The sequence below is a fragment of the Bufo bufo genome, chromosome 2 (genome assembly GCF_905171765.1).
Source record: "Bufo bufo chromosome 2, aBufBuf1.1, whole genome shotgun sequence".
Classification (NCBI taxonomy): Eukaryota; Metazoa; Chordata; class Amphibia; order Anura; family Bufonidae; genus Bufo; species Bufo bufo.
Window position 1 is genome coordinate 3,178,428 of NC_053390.1, and position 19,628 is coordinate 3,198,055.

The window sequence follows — 19,628 nt, forward strand, 5'->3', positions numbered from 1 at the left end:
TCCAGCATGTATTACTGGAGGACACACAGACCTCACATCCAGCATGTATTACTGGAGGACACACAGACCTCACATACAGCGTGTATTACTGGAGGACACACAGACCTCACATCCGGCATGTATTACTGGGGGGACACACAGACCTGACATCCAGCATGTATTACTGGAGGACACACAGACCTCACATCCAGCATGTATTACTGGGGGGGGGGGACACAGACCTCACATCCAGCATGTATTACTGGGGGGACACACAGACCTCACATCCAGCATGTATTACTGGGGGGACACACAGACCTGACATCCGGCATGTATTACTGGGGGGACACACAGACCTCACATCCAGCGTGTATTACTGGAGGACACACAGACCTCACATCCAGCATGTATTACTGGGGGGACACACAGGCCTCACATCCAGCATGTATTACTGGAGGACACACAGACCTCACATCCAGCATGTATTACTGGGGGGAAGGGACACAGACCTCACATCCAGCATGTATTACTGGGGGGAAGGGACACAGACCTTACATTCGGCATTTATTACTGGAGGACACACAGACCTCTCCTTCACCCTGCTACTATCTCTAATGGGCTAAGACAACGTCATCTTATATTTTTTTGTCCAGGTCCTTTATATTGTGCAATGATAATATTTCTATGTAACTGTTATAAATGTAATTTACTTGGTTCACCAGCAGGTGGCAGAAAACACGGCAGAGCTATAGTAAGATAGCATGGAACTCACCATTCCCTTCTCCCCCCCCACCCCTTTCGGCAGAAGTAGGCCAGTCCTGCTTCCTACTAGAAGGAGGTGGGGCAGTTCTGGTGTGTTCTGGTTGAGACTCCATGTTGGAGCTGCCAGGATTCTAACCTATTCCTTGGCTGAAGATAAGTACGACTAAAAAGTGAAGTGCAGCGTAAAGAAGAAACCAAGTTACCAAGTCAGCTTGTCAGTACAGCAGAGTGAGAGAAGTGTCAGGAATATGGATTATCGTTTAATGGCAGCCATGATTTTCATTTAATTCACCTTGGTCAGTGTACGTGCAAAATAAGTTCTCACACCAGCCATCAGCTGTCAGATAGCAGAGGTAGTGAATTCCACAGGAGGGCCCTGCTTCAAAGCCCCAGCCATATGGCAGGGAACCTCTTGCAGGCCACCTTTGTTTATAATTTCACGCCCCATTCAGACAGCACGGATCCTACAGGAAAACCTCCCTGCAGGGGGTCTAAGCCATTCCCCAGTTCAATCAAATCTAGCAGACAGCATTTAACCGGTGATTTATAAGGAATTATGAATCACCTGGCCATCACAGGCGCAAACTGGATACGTATTTGTATCCCTGTGGCCATAATGAAGATGCCCATGGTCTTAGTTTGGTGGTGGGATGCCAGGGAAGGGAGATATACATATCTCCCAACAGAAACCCAATAACGGTACCATGCTTGGTCTCTACTGGTAGCCAGAACCCAGGCGGATCCGTTGGTCCCAGAACCATCTCCCTGTGACCTTCTGGCCTGGAGCTATGAACCCTAAAGGGTTTTGTGGGTCATTTGCTTCCAGCCCAGCAGAGGGGGGTGGACCCCTCCCAAAGGCCGGGAGTGGAGGGATCGGCTACAGGTTAAAAGGCTTGTGCTAGCAAGCGGGCGTGTCTTTTCTCTGAAGGAAGGTCACATCGTGTAATGTGTTTAGAGGGACCTGCAACCAGCTGACATCACTGCCCTCCATGTGAATACAGCCAAGGACTATTACACCATCCTAACCCAAAGGAACATTCATCTACCCGGTAACTGACTTGTACTCTGTGTAATCCTGTTTGTACCATATTACCTGTATCTGTAACCTCAGACCACTGTATATATTATCTGTGTATATTGAGTTATATCTAGTGTGCCCGTGTCTGTACTACAGGTGTGATCGCATGTGGAGTGTCTGTACTACAGGTGTGATCGCATGTGGAGTGTCTGTACTACAGGTGTGATCACATGTGACGTGTCTGTACTACAGGTGTGATCACATGTGACGTGTCTGTACTACAGGTGTGATCGCATGTGACGTGTCTGTACTACAGGTGTGATCACATGTGAAGTGTCTGTACTACAGGTGTGATCACATGTGACGTGTCTGTACTACAGGTGTGATCACATGTGACGTGTCTGTACTACAGGTGTGATCACATGTGAAGTGTCTGTACTACAGGTGTGATCACATGTGACGTGTCTGTACTACAGGTGTGATCACATGTGACGTGTCTGTACTACAGGTGTGATCACATGTGAAGTGTCTGTACTACAGGTGTGATCGCATGTGACGTGTCTGTACTACAGGTGTGATCGCATGTGACGTGTCTGTACTACAGGTGTGATCACATGTGACGTGTCTGTACTACAGGTGTGATCACATGTGAAGTGTCTGTACTACAGGTGTGATCACATGTGGAGTGTCTGTACTACAGGTGTGATCGCATGTGCCCGTGTCTGTACTACAGGTGAGATCACATGTGGAGTGTCTGTACTACAGGTGTGATCGCATGTGGAGTGTCTGTACTACAGGTGTGATCGCATGTGGAGTGTCTGTACTACAGGTGTGATCGCATGTGACGTGTCTGTACTACAGGTGCGATCGCATGTGACGTGTCTGTACTACAGGTGTGATCGCATGTGGAGTGTCTGTACTACAGGTGTGATCACATGTGACGTGTCTGTACTACAGGTGTGATCGCATGTGGAGTGTCTGTACTACAGGTGTGATCACATGTGACGTGTCTGTACTACAGGTGTGATCGCATGTGACGTGTCTGTACTACAGGTGTGATCACATGTGACGTGTCTGTACTACAGGTGTGATCGCATGTGACGTGTCTGTACTACAGGTGTGATCACATGTGGAGTGTCTGTACTACAGGTGTGATCACATGTGGAGTGTCTGTACTACAGGTGTGATCACATGTGACGTGTCTGTACTACAGGTGTGATCACATGTGACGTGTCTGTACTACAGGTGCGATCGCATGTGACGTGTCTGTACTACAGGTGCGATCGCATGTGACGTGTCTGTACTACAGGTGTGATCACATGTGACGTGTCTGTACTACAAGTGTGATCACATGTGACGTGTCTGTACTACAGGTGTGATCGCATGTGGAGTGTCTGTATTACAGGTGTGATCACATGTGACGTGTCTGTACTACAGGTGTGATCGCATGTGACGTGTCTGTACTACAGGTGTGATCACATGTGGAGTGTCTGTACTACAGGTGTGATCGCATGTGACGTGTCTGTATTACAGGTGTGATCACATGTGACGTGTCTGTACTACAGGTGTGATCACATGTGACGTGTCTGTACTACAGGTGTGATCACATGTGACGTGTCTGTACTACAGGTGTGATTGCATGTTACGTGTCTGTACTACAGGTGTGATCGCATGTGACGTGTCTGTACTACAGGTGTGATCGCATGTGACGTGTCTGTACTACAGGTGTGATCACATGTGACGTGTCTGTACTACAGGTGTGATCACATGTGACGTGTCTGTATTACAGGTGTGATCGCATGTGACGTGTCTGTACTACAGGTGTGATCGCATGTGACGTGTCTGTACTACAGGTGTGATCACATGTGGAGTGTCTGTACTACAGGTGTGATCGCATGTGACGTGTCTGTACTACAGGTGTGATTGCATGTTACGTGTCTGTACTACAGGTGTGATCGCATGTGACGTGTCTGTACTACAGGTGTGATCGCATGTGACGTGTCTGTACTACAGGTGTGATCACATGTGACGTGTCTGTACTACAAGTGTGATCGCATGTGACGTGTCTGTACTACAGGTGTGATCACATGTGGAGTGTCTGTACTACAGGTGTGATCGCATGTGACGTGTCTGTACTACAGGTGTGATCACATGTGACGTGTCTGTACTACAGGTGTGATCACATGTGACGTGTCTGTACTACAGGTGTGATCACATGTGACGTGTCTGTACTACAGGTGTGATCACATGTGACGTGTCTGTACTACAGGTGTGATCGCATGTGACGTGTCTGTACTACAGGTGTGATCACATGTGACGTGTCTGTACTACAGGTGTGATCACATGTGACGTGTCTGTACTACAGGTGTGATCACATGTGACGTGTCTGTACTACAAGTGTGATCACATGTGACGTGTCTGTACTACAGGTGTGATCGCATGTGACGTGTCTGTACTACAGGTGTGATCACATGTGACGTGTCTGTATTACACGTGTGATCACATGTGACGTGTCTGTACTACAGGTGTGATCACATGTGGTGTGTCTGTACTACAGGTGTGATCACATGTGACGTGTCTGTACTACAGGTGTGATCACATGTGACGTGTCTGTACTACAGGTGTGATCACATGTGACGTGTCTGTACTACAGGTGTGATCACATGTGGAGTGTCTGTACTACAGGTGTGATCACATGTGGAGTGTCTGTATTACAGGTGTGATCACATGTGGAGTGTCTGTACTACAGGTGTGATCACATGTGACGTGTCTGTACTACAGGTGTGATCACATGTGGAGTGTCTGTATTACACGTGTGATCACATGTGACGTGTCTGTACTACAGGTGTGTTCACATGTGACGTGTCTGTACTACAGGTGTGATCACATGTGACGTGTCTGTACTACAGGTGTGTTCACATGTGACGTGTCTGTACTACAGGTGTGATCGCATGTGGAGTGTCTGTACTACAGGTGTGATCACATGTGGAGTGTCTGTACTACAGGTGTGATCACATGTGACGTGTCTGTACTACAGGTGTGATCACATGTGGAGTGTCTGTACTACAGGTGTGTTCACATGTGACGTGTCTGTATTACAGGTGTGATTACATGTGACGTGTCTGTACTACAGGTGTGATCACATGTGGAGTGTCTGTACTACAGGTGTGTTCACATGTGACGTGTCTGTACTACAGGTGTGATCGCATGTGACGTGTCTGTACTACAGGTGTGATCACATGTGACGTGTCTGTACTACAGGTGTGATCACATGTGACGTGTCTGTACTACAGGTGTGATCGCATGTGACGTGTCTGTACTACAGGTGTGATCACATGTGACGTGTCTGTACTACAGGTGTGATCACATGTGACGTGTCTGTATTACAGGTGTGATCGCATGTGACGTGTCTGTACTACAGGTGTGATCGCATGTGACGTGTCTGTACTACAGGTGCGATCGCATGTGACGTGTCTGTACTACAGGTGTGATCACATGTGACGTGTCTGTATTACAGGTGTGATCACATGTGACGTGTCTGTACTACAGGTGTGATCACATGTGACGTGTCTGTACTACAGGTGTGTTCACATGTGACGTGTCTGTATTACAGGTGTGATTACATGTGACGTGTCTGTACTACAGGTGTGATCACATGTGACGTGTCTGTACTACAGGTGTGATCACATGTGACGTGTCTGTACTACAGGTGTGATCACATGTGACGTGTCTGTACTACAGGTGTGATCGCATGTGACGTGTCTGTACTACAGGTGTGATCGCATGTGACGTGTCTGTACTACAGGTGTGATCACATGTGACGTGTCTGTACTACAGGTGTGTTCACATGTGACGTGTCTGTACTACAGGTGTGATCACATGTGATGTGTCTGTACTACAGGTGTGATCACATGTGACGTGTCTGTACTACAGGTGTGATCACATGTGACGTGTCTGTACTACAGGTGTGATCACATGTGACGTGTCTGTACTACAGGTGTGATCACATGTGGAGTGTCTGTACTACAGGTGTGATCACATGTGACGTGTCTGTACTACAGGTGTGATCACATGTGACGTGTCTGTACTACAGGTGTGATCACATGTGACGTGTCTGTACTACAGGTGTGATCACATGTGGAGTGTCTGTACTACAGGTGTGATCACATGTGACGTGTCTGTACTACAGGTGTGATCACATGTGACGTGTCTGTACTACAGGTGTGATCACATGTGGAGTGTCTGTACTACAGGTGTGATCACATGTGGAGTGTCTGTACTACAGGTGTGATCACATGTGGAGTGTCTGTATTACAGGTGTGATCACATGTGACGTGTCTGTATTACAGGTGTGATCACATGTGACGTGTCTGTACTACAGGTGTGATCACATGTGACGTGTCTGTACTACAGGTGTGATCGCATGTGACGTGTCTGTATTACAGGTGTGATCACATGTGACGTGTCTGTACTACAGGTGTGATCACATGTGACGTGTCTGTACTACAGGTGTGATCACATGTGACGTGTCTGTATTACAGGTGTGATCACATGTGACGTGTCTGTACTACAGGTGTGATCGCATGTGACGTGTCTGTACTACAGGTGTGTTCACATGTGGAGTGTCTGTACTACAGGTGTGATCGCATGTGACGTGTCTGTATTACAGGTGTGATCACATGTGACGTGTCTGTATTACAGGTGTAAGCGCTCAGTGTGTACACTCTTGTGTCAGGAGGTTTTGTACCTTCTTGGTCTTCTTCACATTTTCGGCCCTTTTTCTTGGTCGTCTCCTTGAGCGCCGCGTACGTGACTGTGATGTCATCGCCTCCTGCAGAATCTGAAAATGAATGGTAAGGCGGTGACGTGATGTCACATGTCATATGTCTGGAGTGTATTCTTGTATTTGAGGTGCTGACACTAGAGGGCGCTCTGCGTGCTCACAGGTAGACACCAGTAGGTAGCCATGGTCACATGACCGTCCACCATCTTTAATGTGACCCTCTGACCAATGAAAAGAAACCTAATCCACAGCGCTGTGTAAAGTGAATGATTAGGGCGAGGGGATCACAGGGTGACCCGCTGGACGGGTGTCATGGCAGGCAGTGTCATGTGACCCGTTCCAACTCGCTATGCCATACCTTCATGGTGTGACTTCTGGGTGGTTTTCTTGCAGACGGTTGCGTAGGTGACGTCGGCGCCCCCGCTCTGCTGAGGGTGAAAAACTGCAGAAAACAAATCACAAGTCAGGAGCAAATCTACATGACTGCAGCACGGGAGCAGCTTCTGCAATAGACATCATCTACTGTCTCTCGTAACCTCTGACCTCACAGAACGCAAAGAACATCTTGTCAAAGAGTCTACAGAACTTCCTGCCATATGCTATAGATACAGCGATTACTTTCCTCATTTAGATTACCTCCAGGGATGCGCCAATCCGGACCGCACAGTTCGGGTTTGTACCGAACATTACAGTGTCCGGGTACCAGTCCCGGGCGCCGTGTTCAGCGGTGATCTGCTGCCAGTGCTTTCCCATTTACCGCTGCAGTCCTGGGCTCTGTCCTTGCAGGTACTGTTTGTTCTGGGATCCCCTCCACAGTTTCCTCTCAGCCATGGCCACAGCCAAGCTTGCTGCTTCTTCCCTGCAGCAATTCCTTAAGTGCCAGCACGCGTCACTTTCTGTGCTTTATGGGTTAGATCATGTGACCTCACTGACCAATCCTAGCCCTCCTGCATGCATATAAGTGGCTCAGCCCCCTTCCCAGATGCCTGAGCGTCAAGGTCCTTGTGTCCTGCTAGGTTGCTGATGCAGCGTACTCAAGTTGTGATTAGAAGTGTTCTGAGTGATGTAGTGCAATAGACACTAACCTGGTACGGCTGACTCTCTGCATAGACAGGTGATGGTAGAAATTGTTCGTGACGCCAGTGCCAAGTAAACGGAGGCACGCCGTTTGCGGATAGCAGAAATAAATGAGGGACCGCGTGATGTTAAACAGAACTCCAACTTTAGTAGGTTTCATAGAGACATTTACGGAATCGCAGTTCCTTAGCATACAGTCGATTTTGCAATACGGTTGATGCAGGCAATACAGCTTGAGCAAGGTGATTACAGAGTGTTAAACACAGGACTTGCAGTACAGGAGCTTGCACTCTATTTCTGTCTGATCCTGGAATATAGCAAATCTTCTCCAAGGCCCAATAACCTAGTTCTGGCTTTATATCCTTGGCTGTAGCTTTATAAAGTACCTCCTCTGTTATTTTGAGTACCTCTTGCTTCTCTGCACTTTGCCTCTGTCTCTCTCTCAGCTTCCTCAGGTTCTAGAAGCTTCTGCACTCCACACTAGACTAGATTACACTGCCTTTCCCTTCCTTGACTGGGCCTTATATAATTTAGGGCTCCCTAGCTCCCTCTAGTGACGAAGAGCTGGAATGACACCCCTAGCAGGCCTGTACATGCAAGTTTCCTAGTAACAGGGAAATACATAGCATTACATTAAATGACATTTTATAAAACTGACATACACCAACTTCCCCATAATTAAGGAGGGACGACAGCAAACCAAGTGACCTTTGGTAGTGACGGGTATTACAGTTCCCGTACACTACATACCCCACTGCTTTAAGCTGAGTACGACCTCGTACTCCATCAGGGCTCGCCCAACTGGAAGCTCTACCTGAAATAGAAAAAGACACATGCAGGCATACATACATGTAATTCATCTGCATTTACATTCAGATCAGGTCCAATTGATAAAGGTGCAGGGTAGTGACAAGGGGCGTCGTTCTCTTCTCTCAGGATAGTGAATGGAACTGGGGCGCTGACCTGGCACAGCGTAACATTATAACCAGGATAGTCCATGACAATGAATAAGTCCATGATAAAACAGTAAAAGAGATAAAACAGTATAAAAACGTAACTACCCAGGAGTTTCCTGTGGGTGTAACACAGGCAAGGGCTCACGTGGAGGAGTCCATTCTTGCGCACAAATGTCCAACAAGGTATTACCGGTAGCAACGGTTTGGGAGGAGACACCACCAGAATAGTCAAAGTCTCCTAAACGGACTGGTGGGCGTCCCCTGGTCATCCGGGTAGACCTTCTCAGTACAGGGGTCTCCTCTTCCCTTAGCAACGAAGTAGAAGAGACAGGAGCAACAGGAGGGTCTCCATCAGCGAGACCTTGGTCAGGAACAACTGGAACAACAGGAACAACTGGAACAACAATATCCACGAGAGGGGGAACTAGATCCGGGGCATCTTGAACCGGCTCCTCTGGAGGTGAAGAGACGGTAGGGGCCGGAGCAGGCACCAGCAAGTTCAGCCACGGTGTCAGAAGCCAATGCATGGGATCAGCGTCATATCTTAGATTACTGACAGCCTGCATAGGATCCTCGGGCTGTATTGCTGGCTCTGACACAGGGAATTCAGATCCAGAACTCTCGGCACTAGGTTCTGGTGTCAGGCAGAGCTTTAACCGGTTTCGGTGTACAATTTGGGATCCCTTGTCTTCCCGGGTGATCTCATAAGTGTGAGTTCCAACATTTGGGATTGCAGTGACAACATAGGGACTTCGTTCCCATTTACTGTCCAGTTTACTGGTACGGCGGTTATTCTTTAACCATACCACGGCCCCTATGGTCAAGGGTTCTGCATGGGCTGCCTGATCATAGTCTCTCTGCTGTCGGTCTCTAGCAAAGTCCATACGTTCCTGAACAATGGCTTTGGCTGCATTCAATCGCCTTTGATGTTCAGCAACCCAGTCGGTGTTAGGTAACGGGTTATTGCAATCAGGCACATGTATGTCCAATGAATGATCAGCAGGCAATGTCCCTTGGCGCCCAAACATCAAGTAAAAATGGGTATATCCAGTGGAACAATGTATGGTATGATTGTATGTGAACATGAGCTGTGGCAACAGATTAGGCCAATCTCCTCTGTTTTCAGGAGGCACGGCCCTCAGCATCTCTATCAAGGTCTGATTCATTTTTTCACATAATCCATTACCTTGAGGATGGTAGGCCGTTGTCCGGATCTTCTTACAGTTGTGTAAGCGGCACAGTTCATGGAACAGATGGGACTCAAAAGCAGGTCCTTGGTCGGTGAGGATCTTTTCTGGACATCCATAGGGCAGGAGGAAGTGCTTCCAGAACATTTCGGCTGTAGTCTTGGCTGTTTGGTCTCTCACAGGCACTGCTACAACAAACTTGGTGAAATGGTCAATAATAGTCATGGCATAAGCATACCCTGAGCGACTAGGCTCCAGTTTTACATGGTCGATGGCGACAAGTTCAAGAGGACGGGTACTTACAATGGGTCTCAGTGGTGCCCTCTGATCATGGTGCTCACTTCGTTTCAAGGCACAGGCTACACACTCTCGACACCACTTCTCCATGTCTTCTCTCATGCCCACCCAGTAAAACCGCTGGCGGATAGTAGCCTCAGTCTTTTGGACCCCAAAGTGACCGGATTGATTGTGGTACATCTCCAACACCATACCTGCATCTCGTCGGGGTATGAGAATCTGGTGCACTCTTTCGTTGGACACTGGGTCTAGGCTTCTCCGTAGCAATAGGCCCTTTTGTAGGAAGAGTTGATGGCGCTGTCTCCACAGTTTGATGAGCTCAGGATCTGCACTCTTACGCCGAATCCTCTCAGGGGCTCTGCCACTAGTAATGAAGTCCAACAGCTCACCCAGCACTCTACTTTCAGACTGTAACCTCACCCACCTTTCTTCTTTAGGTTCAGGCCTACTGGAGGATGAAGGAACTGCAGCTCTGTTATTGGTAGCTCGAGCCTGATCCTGTTGGGCAAATTTGTTATAGAAAGCCGGCATCTCTACATCTTCCCAAGCATCTCGCACATCATCAGGAGCTGTCTCTGTGGGAAGCCTGGATAAAGCATCAGCATTATCATTAGTACGTCCAGCACGATATTTTACAGAGAAATCATAGTTGGCGAGGCGAGAGGCCCATCTCTGCTCCAAGGCCCCTAATTTAGCTGTATTTAAATGTGCTAGAGGATTATTGTCCGTGAATGCAATGAACGGGGTGGCGGCCAGATAATCCTTGAATTTTTCCGTCACCGCCCACACTAATGCCAGGAACTCTAGTTTGAAGGAACTATAATTCTGGTCATTTTTCTCAGCTCCTTTCAGGGAGCGGCTTGCATATGCTATCACTCTCTCTTTTCCCTCTTGGATTTGGGCTAACACAGCTCCCAGGCCTCGCTTGCTAGCATCGGTATACAGATGGAAGGGCTTGCTATAATCTGGATAACCTAACACTGGAGGCTCGGTCAGTTTCTTTTTTAGCAATTGGAACGCTATCTCTCTTTCCTCATTCCACTCAATGGGCACAGGAGTTCTAGGACTCTTTTTGGGTTGCCCCCTCAAGAGCTCCTGGATAGGATCAGCTATTTGAGCAAAATGGGGGATAAAACGTCTATAGTAGCCTGCAAAACCAAGGAAACTCCTCACCTCCTTGACGGTAGTAGGAACCGGCCAATTACGGACAGCCGCTAACTTATCAGGGTCAGGTTGCACGCCCTCTCCACTTACCACATGCCCCAGGTATCTTACTGCAGGTTTGAGCAAGTGACACTTGGATGGCTTTACCTTCAAGCCATATTTGATAAGGATTTCAAATACTTCTGCCAAATGTTTCAGATGGTCTTCATATGTTTTTGAGTACACAATGACATCATCTAGATACAGCAGCACTGTTTCGAAGTTTTTGTGACCCAAACACCGCTCCATTAGTCTCTGGAAAGTTCCTGGGGCATTACATAGCCCGAACGGCATACAATTGAATTCGAACAGGCCCATGGGAGTAGTGAAAGCAGTCTTTTCCCTATCTGCAGGGGCCATGGGTACTTGCCAGTAGCCACTGGTCAAGTCCAACGTGGAGAAATAGGCAGAGGAGCCCAAAGCAGTTAGTGACTCCTCAATTTGGGGCAGTGGGTATGCATCCTTGTGGGTTATTTGATTAATTTTCCTATAATCCACACAAAAACGGATACCACCGTCCTTCTTCTTTACCAGGACCAGGGGTGCCGCCCACGGACTACGGCTGTCCCGGATTACATTAGAGTCTTTCATCTCTTGGATCATTTCCTTTACAGTCTGATATGAAGTAGGCGGTAAAGGTCTGTACCTCTCCTTGATAGGAGGGTGAGAGCCAGTAGGTATGGTGTGTTGTATGGCACTCACCTCTCCATAATCAGTGGCATGCTTACTGAAGGCCTGGTGGTGCTCCTTGACAAGCTGTATAATCCCTTCTTGTTGTTGTTGGGGGGTATTCTCGTCCCCGACATGGAGCTCTTCCCACCAGGGCACCTGTGGCTGGGTCACCGGCGAACATCCGCTGACTGTAGCTGACGGCTTTTCTGTCACTGGAAGACGAATGATGTCTTGGAAGGACACCTGAGAAAGCTGGGCAACACGGCAATGTTTATTAAGCGCCACAGGAGGATCACTCAGGTTAATCAGACGGACAGGTACTTTACCTTGGGAGACGTTCACCAGGCACTTGGCAGCTCTCACATAAGGATAATCCTCCATCTGTATTGGTTCCACCAGGGCTGGATAATCTCGGCCTTGGACTCCCAGGACAGCACGACACCATAAAAGAGTTTGAGAATTAGGAGGCAAAGTCACAGGCTTAATATCACGGATCCTGGCAGTACAAATTTCTCCTTTCCCATTAGCAAACCTCTGCTGGGCACTTAACACAGTAATAGTCTTTTGAATCACCCTCCTGGAAGCAGAGGAAGCAGTGGGCAAAGTCTGATGTAATACGGCAAGTATTTCTGAATAACAATTTCTGAAGACATTGGTGCCTAGAATGACAGGATGTCCTCCTCTGTCGCCGGCTTGTACTACTATCACCCCCTGTTGTGGTAAGGTTACTTCTCCCACCTGCAGGGTGGGTTCCCAGGATCCATGAACCTTTACTGGTTTGCCTTTGCTGGCGATAATCTCCACCCAGGATTCAGGCGGCTGGGTTAACTGGTTGGTGTCCCAGAATCTTTCAAAGGCAGGCAGCTGAATAGTAGTGACTTGAGACCCAGTATCTAATAGGGCTTCAAAGGGGACCCCGTTGATCTCTATACTGATTTTAGGATGGGATCCTACATACCGCGGCATCCAATTTGGATCTTTTGGACCTATTGTTCTACCTCCCGAGGGGTGGTCCTCAGCCTCAGGGGTTGCCCGTTTAACTGCCAGCACGTGGATTTTGTGTGTCCCAGCTTTTTGCAGTATGTACACACGGGCCGCTTACGATCTCTATTACGCCTCCCAGGATCCCTGGGGTGAGTCTCTTGGTAAGGAGGTGGGAACGGCCTAGGAGGTGACAGGAACTCTTCCTCTGACATTATGGGTTTTTCCCATTCCTCTATCTTCCTGCACACTCTCTCTAGGCTTTTGGTGAGGTGATTTACTTGCTCTGTCAGCATGGCGATAGTATCGGTAGCTGAAGCTTGAACAGCTTGACCGGCCTGAGCTTGGTTAGTGATAAGCGGTTTTGGCTTGCAGGCTGGTGACTCAGGTGGGGTGCTTAACTCCGTAGATACTGCTGACCCCAGAATTTTTATAGCCAGTTCTTTAAAGTCTAGAAAGGCACTGTTAGGGTGCTGGGCGGACAGCATCTTTAACTGGGTCCGTATTTGCTCACTAGACACCCCGGTTATAAACTGTTCCCTTAGGGTCTGGTCCCGGTTATCAGCCTCTTTAGGATCTACTTGAATTACAGCCCCTAAAGCCTCCTGAAGTGATAGGGCATAGTCACGGAGGGACTCACCGGACTTCTGTTTCTTGCCAAAGAAGTGCATCTTTATCTCTGAGGCAGTCCTAGTTTCAAAAGTGGCCCTGAGGCGGGTGAAGATCTGTTCTAGAGTACTCCGCTCAGTAGCAGGCCAGGATAATACTTCTCTGCGGGCAGCTCCCTCCAGTTGCGCCAGCAGGATTTCCATTTGCTGGTCGGCATTTATAGGGTACAGCCGGAATAGTGCCAGCAACTTTTCTTTAAAGTCCCTTAGTGTATGGGTCTCTCCCCTGTAGCGGGGGAACCATGGGGCCCCGAAATAGTACAGCATGGTAAAGGGCATCATGCTGGGGGCTGTAGGATGATTAGGAGCCGCAAGCTCTCCCGGGACCGGCTGCTCAGGCACTCCCGGCTCTGACATGGTAGTCTATTGAGAGGTGGCCGCTGGCGACTAAAGGGGCCGGAACACTCCCCTTCCCTCCGGTTACAGGTGCTTACCGGTATCTCCGGGCTTGCGCAGGCCAAGTCTCGCGAGATTCCGGACGTCCTGAGCACCCGATGACGTAGAAGAAGCAGGGCCGCGGCGGTGCGATGATGAAGAGGGGCGGGACTCTCTGTGTCTTTGCAGGGATCCGCCCACGAAGGTCCTCAGCGGCGCGGGAAACTTTACTCCAGGCAGCCGGTGGCCATCTTTAGCAAAACGCTGTCCATTCACTGACAGCAAGCAGGATCGTAAAAAGTCCACAAAACCACACTCCAATGTGACGATTTTCTTCCTCTGTGTAGCGCAACACTGCACAGCGCTTTTTGGAGATTTTTGGTACACTTTGGGTATGATTTCCAGTCCACAAAGTCCACTTGAATAAAACAGGCAATTTGTCACTTTGGTCACAGGGCAACTGTATAAGGCACAAAGTTCACGCTTCTTGCACTAGAAAGCGTGCGTATCCTGTTCGTGACGCCAAAAGAGAGGTGCAGCGTACTCAAGTTGTGATTAGAAGTGTTCTGAGTGATGTAGTGCAATAGACACTAACCTGGTACGGCTGACTCTCTGCATAGGCAGGTGATGGTAGAAATTGTTCGTGACGCCAGTGCCAAGTAAACGGTGGCACGCCGTTTGCGGATAGCAGAAATAAATGAGGGACCGCGTGATGTTAAACAGAACTCCAACTTTAGTAGGTTTCATAGAGACATTTACGGAATCGCAGTTCCTTAGCATACAGTCGATTTTGCAATACGGTTGATGCAGGCAATACAGCTTGAGCAAGGTGATTACAGAGTGTTAAACACAGGACTTGCAGTACAGGAGCTTGCACTCTATTTCTGTCTGATCCTGGAATATAGCAAATCTTCTCCAAGGCCCAATAACCTAGTTCTGGCTTTATATCCTTGGCTGTAGCTTTATAAAGTACCTCCTCTGTTATTTTGAGTACCTCTTGCTTCTCTGCACTTTGCCTCTGTCTCTCTCTCAGCTTCCTCAGGTTCTAGAAGCTTCTGCACTCCACACTAGACTAGATTACACTGCCTTTCCCTTCCTTGACTGGGCCTTATATAAACTAGGGCTCCCTAGCTCCCTCTAGTGACGAAGAGCTGGAATGACACCCCTAGCAGGCCTGTACATGCAAGTTTCACAGTAACAGGGAAATACATAGCATTACATTAAATGACATTTTATAAAACTGACATATACCAACTTCCCCATAATTAAGGAGGGACGACAGCACACCAAGTGACCTTTGGTAGTGACGGGTATTACAGTCCCCGTACACTACATGATATCTCTGCTTGTGTACCCGACCCTTGCTTGTGTTTCTGGACCTGCTACCTGTTTGATCCCTGCCGGCTTGCCTTGACTCTCCTGTTGCAGACCCGGACTGCATGACCTGTACCTGTGCGGCCTGCCCTGCACTATTGCCTGTCTGACTTTGCCTCTGCTTCATCCTTCGGTCCTGCACTGTTGCTTCTGGTTATGACTCGTCCTGCTGACTATGTCTGTACCTCTGATACCTCCTGGTCTGCCTGGACCAGCCGCCCTGTGTTCCAATCCTCCTGAAGATGTAGCGACCTGGTGTTCCCCTCGGGAATGTTTATCCCCACTGTAGTGTCCTGAAACACACTGCTTAATATTGTGATTGTGTTTCATGAAAATGCGCTTGTGCCTGAGTTCCCAAAAAGTTGCACAGGAAGGGGGAGGTTCTAACAAGCCTCCCAGGGCTGACTTCACCCTGCTCTCTGGAGAAAAGAAGAAGGAGAAGGAGGAGAGTGTGATGTCTGAGTTAGTTCCATGTACACGCCCATAGAAGGGAAGGATTACAGAAGATCCAGGCAACCCAGAGAGGGAGTGAGAATATTGGCAAAGGAAGGTAATTGTTGTTTATCAGACTCTAGCCTCCTTTGCATTTGGTGGAGAAATTCTAAGCTACCAGTTGCCACTATAACCAAAGACATAAAGGCCATGTTACGGCACCCTGAGTAGGTAAAGGGGTAAACGCCACCAAAACTGTTCTTTTTCCAGAATATGAAGTCAGCTACCGAACACTCCTAGGCGCCGAACACAAATTATTCCCCCCCCTTCCGCCCAAGTACAAGGCTCTGTATTGAGGGTCAAGCAGAAACTGTTTAATGGGGCTACATCTCAGCCTTTTATGCAGGTCTTCCAGCAAATGTACACAAACCCCCCTCTGCTTGTGATACAATTAAACACAATGGGCTTTGCCTGTGATACAATTAACTAACACAATGGGCCAACTGAATCACTAAGAGGCAGAAAACACACACATTTCCCAAAACACAGAAAACCCCCCAAAACCCCACATATCCCCATAAACTACACATCCCTGGATAGCTCTTATCTGGGCGAACAACCAGCAACTGCTGAACAAACAGACAAATCAGGTTTTATATAGTAATCGAAAGGCAGAGAGGTCTGCCACATGGCTCCCTTCTTGTGGGACACTCCGGCAGACCCAGCTTGACCCTTCTCAGGTTAACTTGGGGATGTTCGGAACTAGGAAGCTGGAGTGATGTCTGTTTGCCGGGACAACCCATCGGCATTGCCGTTCTGCTTACCTGGTCGTAGCTGATGGTGAATTTATAGGGTTGCAGGGCTAAGCTCCACCGCAGCAACCTGCCGTTGTCTTCTGCGACGTGGTTAAGCCAGACCAATGGCTTGTGGTCGGTGACTAATGAAAATTCTTGTCCATAGAGATATGAAGTAAGCTTCTTAAGTGCCCAAACCAGGGCCAAACATTCCTTCTTCACTCCCGTATAACTCACTTCCCTGGGTAGTAACTTTCTGCTGAGATATGCGACAGAGTGCTCTCCTCCATCCTCCCCGACTTGGCTCAGCATAGCCCCCAGTCCAAACATGGAAGCGTCTGTGTGGACCAGGAAACATTTGTTAGGGACTGGGGCAGCCAAGACAGGGGCATTGACAAGGCTTGCTTGAGGGCTTGAAACACGGCTTCACAAGCTGGAGACCACAGGACCTGCCTAGGTAAATTCTTTTTGGTCAGGTCAGTCAAGGGCTTGGCTATCATACTGTAGTCAGGGACAAAGCATCTGTAATATCCTGCCATCCCTAAGAAGGCTAGTACCTGGGTCTTAGTGCGAGGTGTGGGCCAGTTAGCTACCGCCTCTACCTTGGCCGGTTCCTACACCCCACTTTGTGACTCAAATACTGCACTTCAGCCATACCTAAGTGGCACTTATCTGGCTTCAAGGTCAGGCCTGCGGCCCGAATCTTGTCCAGAACTGCCCCTACATGAACCAGTTAGTCTTCCCAAGACTCACTGTAGATCGCAATGTCGTCCAGATATGCACATGCAAAATCCTGGCCTGGAAGCCATCGAGGAGCTTATCGACCATACATTGGAAGTTAGCCGGGGAATTTTCATCCCGAATGGCATGACTCTAAACTGTTACAGGCCAAGCAAGGTAACAAATGCAGACTTGGGGATAGCGTCCTTGGCCAGGGGAATCTGCCAATAGCCTTTTCACAGGTCTATTGTAGTTAGATAACGTCCCCTGGCTATACGATCCAGCAGTTCGTCTACCCTGGGCATCGGGTAGGTGTCAGTGGTAGACTTTTCATTGAGTTGCCTGTAGTCCATGCAAAACCTGGTGGTTCCTAGGGATGAGCGGGAGGTGCCATATTCGATTTTGCGATATTTCGCGAATATTCGAATGAATATTCGTATTATTTTCGTCGAAATCGAATATTCGTAATTATTTTATTTTTCGCGAATAATATGCGATTAAAATAATCGTGCGATTTATTTTTATTTTTTTTCCTGTATAAGGCAACGTTCCTATGGCTAGGCTAATATGTGTATTTTACGAAATTTCGTAATATTGCTCTAACTTCGTCTTTTAGAATATTCGTAATATTGCTCTAACTCCGTCTTTTAGAATATTACGAATATTCTAAAAGACGAAGTTAGAGCAGTATTAAGAAATTTCGTGAAATACGAAGTTAGAGCAATAATATTCCGCTTTGGCATACTGCTCCCCGACAAGCGTCCCCGTCACCATGGGAACGCCTGTGGGTTAGAATATACCATCGGATCTGAGGTTTTACGATCTCAGGGAAAACTCAAATTCGATGGTATTTTCTAACCCACAGGCGTTCCCATGGTGACGGGGACGCTTGTCGGGGTGTTGTATGCTGAAGTAGATTAAATAACGATTTTGTCATGCGCTCGGGCACACGTATTAACTAACCATTAGGATTTTTCTGTTGTAATATTCGTGAACTCGAATATTATATTCGCGTTTACGAATATTACAACAGAAAAATCCTAATGGTTATTAATACGTGATTATTGGAATCATATATTTTCAGATGGGAAAAAAAAAAAAAAAAATGCGAATATTCGATTTCGCAAATATTTGGAACTATATTCTAAATATTCGCGAAATCTCGAAATTGCGGTATTCGAGAAAAAAATTCGAAATTCGAATATTCGCGCTCAACACTAGTGGTTCCATCCTTCTTGGGTACAAGAACTAAAGGAGAGGCCCAGGGGCTGTCAGAGTGCTCATTGACTCCTAATCGAGTCATCTCCTCTATCTCCTTCTGCATTCCTTCCCGGACTGCTTCAGGGATACGGTAGGGTGTCTGTCTGAGGGTGCTTGTCCGGAGGTCTCTACCTTATGTACGGCCAAGGTCGTGTAGCCCCGTTCTTGGGAAAAGGTAGCTTGTTTTTCCCACAGAAGCTGGCTATCCTCTTCTGTTTCTGTGGGGCTTAACCGGTCTCCTAACTTCACTAGGCTAGTGAGGTCCGTCTGGGGGTCCCTTTCTAATAGGTCAGGGAGGGGTAAGCTCTCAGAGTCGTCTGCAGCAGGGGCACATACTGCAGCGATATCTTCCTGCCTTTCCTGATACTCCTTCAGCATGTTCATATGAAAGGATCGCTGGACCCTTTCATCTGCACAGCTGGCAATAACGTAGGTAGTATCACAGAGTTGGGCCGCTACTTTATATGGGCCCTGCCAAGATGCCTGCAGCTTGTCTGTTTTTACAGGTTTGAGCACTAAGACCTTTTGCCCAACCTGGAAAGTGCGCTGTCTGGCACCCCGATCATACCATCTTTTCTGTCTCCCCTGGGCCGCCTGGAGGTTCTTTCTTACTATCAGAGACAGCTGCTCCATGCGGTCTCAGGGTTCCAGCACTTATGGCACTATGGGGGTCCCCTCCTGTTCTGTCTCTCCCTCCTAGTGTCCTCTAATGAGATCTAGGGGCTCACGAACCTTTCTCCCATAGAGCAACTCGAAGGGAGAGAACCCTGTAGATTCATGGGGTACCTCCCTGTACGCAAACAACAGGTGAGGTAGGAATCTCTCCCAGTCTCTGCAGGCGTCAGTACAGATCCTCAGCATTTGCTTGAGGGTCCCATTAAAGCGCTCGCAGAGACCATTAGTCTGGAGGTGGTAAGGTGAACTTAACAGGTTGCACACCTTCCACAACTGCTGGGTGAGAACAGCAGTGAACTGGGTCCCCTGGTCTGATAGGATCTTCTTAGGGAACCCCACTCGGGTGAATATTTTAACCAGGGTATCGGCTACTGTCTCTGCCTCGATGTTGGACATAGCTACTGCCTCTGGGTAA

At 48.2% G+C, this 19,628-nt stretch overlaps 1 protein-coding gene across 2 annotated transcripts in view; it reads right to left on the reverse strand.

The window, feature by feature from the left end:
- LOC120991952 (killer cell lectin-like receptor subfamily G member 1) overlaps window positions 1-19,628 on the reverse strand; it is a 128,527-nt gene that overhangs the window by 41,077 nt on the left and 67,822 nt on the right. For both annotated transcript variants that reach the window (XM_040420696.1, XM_040420697.1), the window contains one exon: window positions 6,507-6,599. In XM_040420696.1, the coding sequence (XP_040276630.1) occupies window positions 6,507-6,599 (93 nt within the window). The remainder of the gene's footprint in view (window positions 1-6,506; window positions 6,600-19,628) is intronic.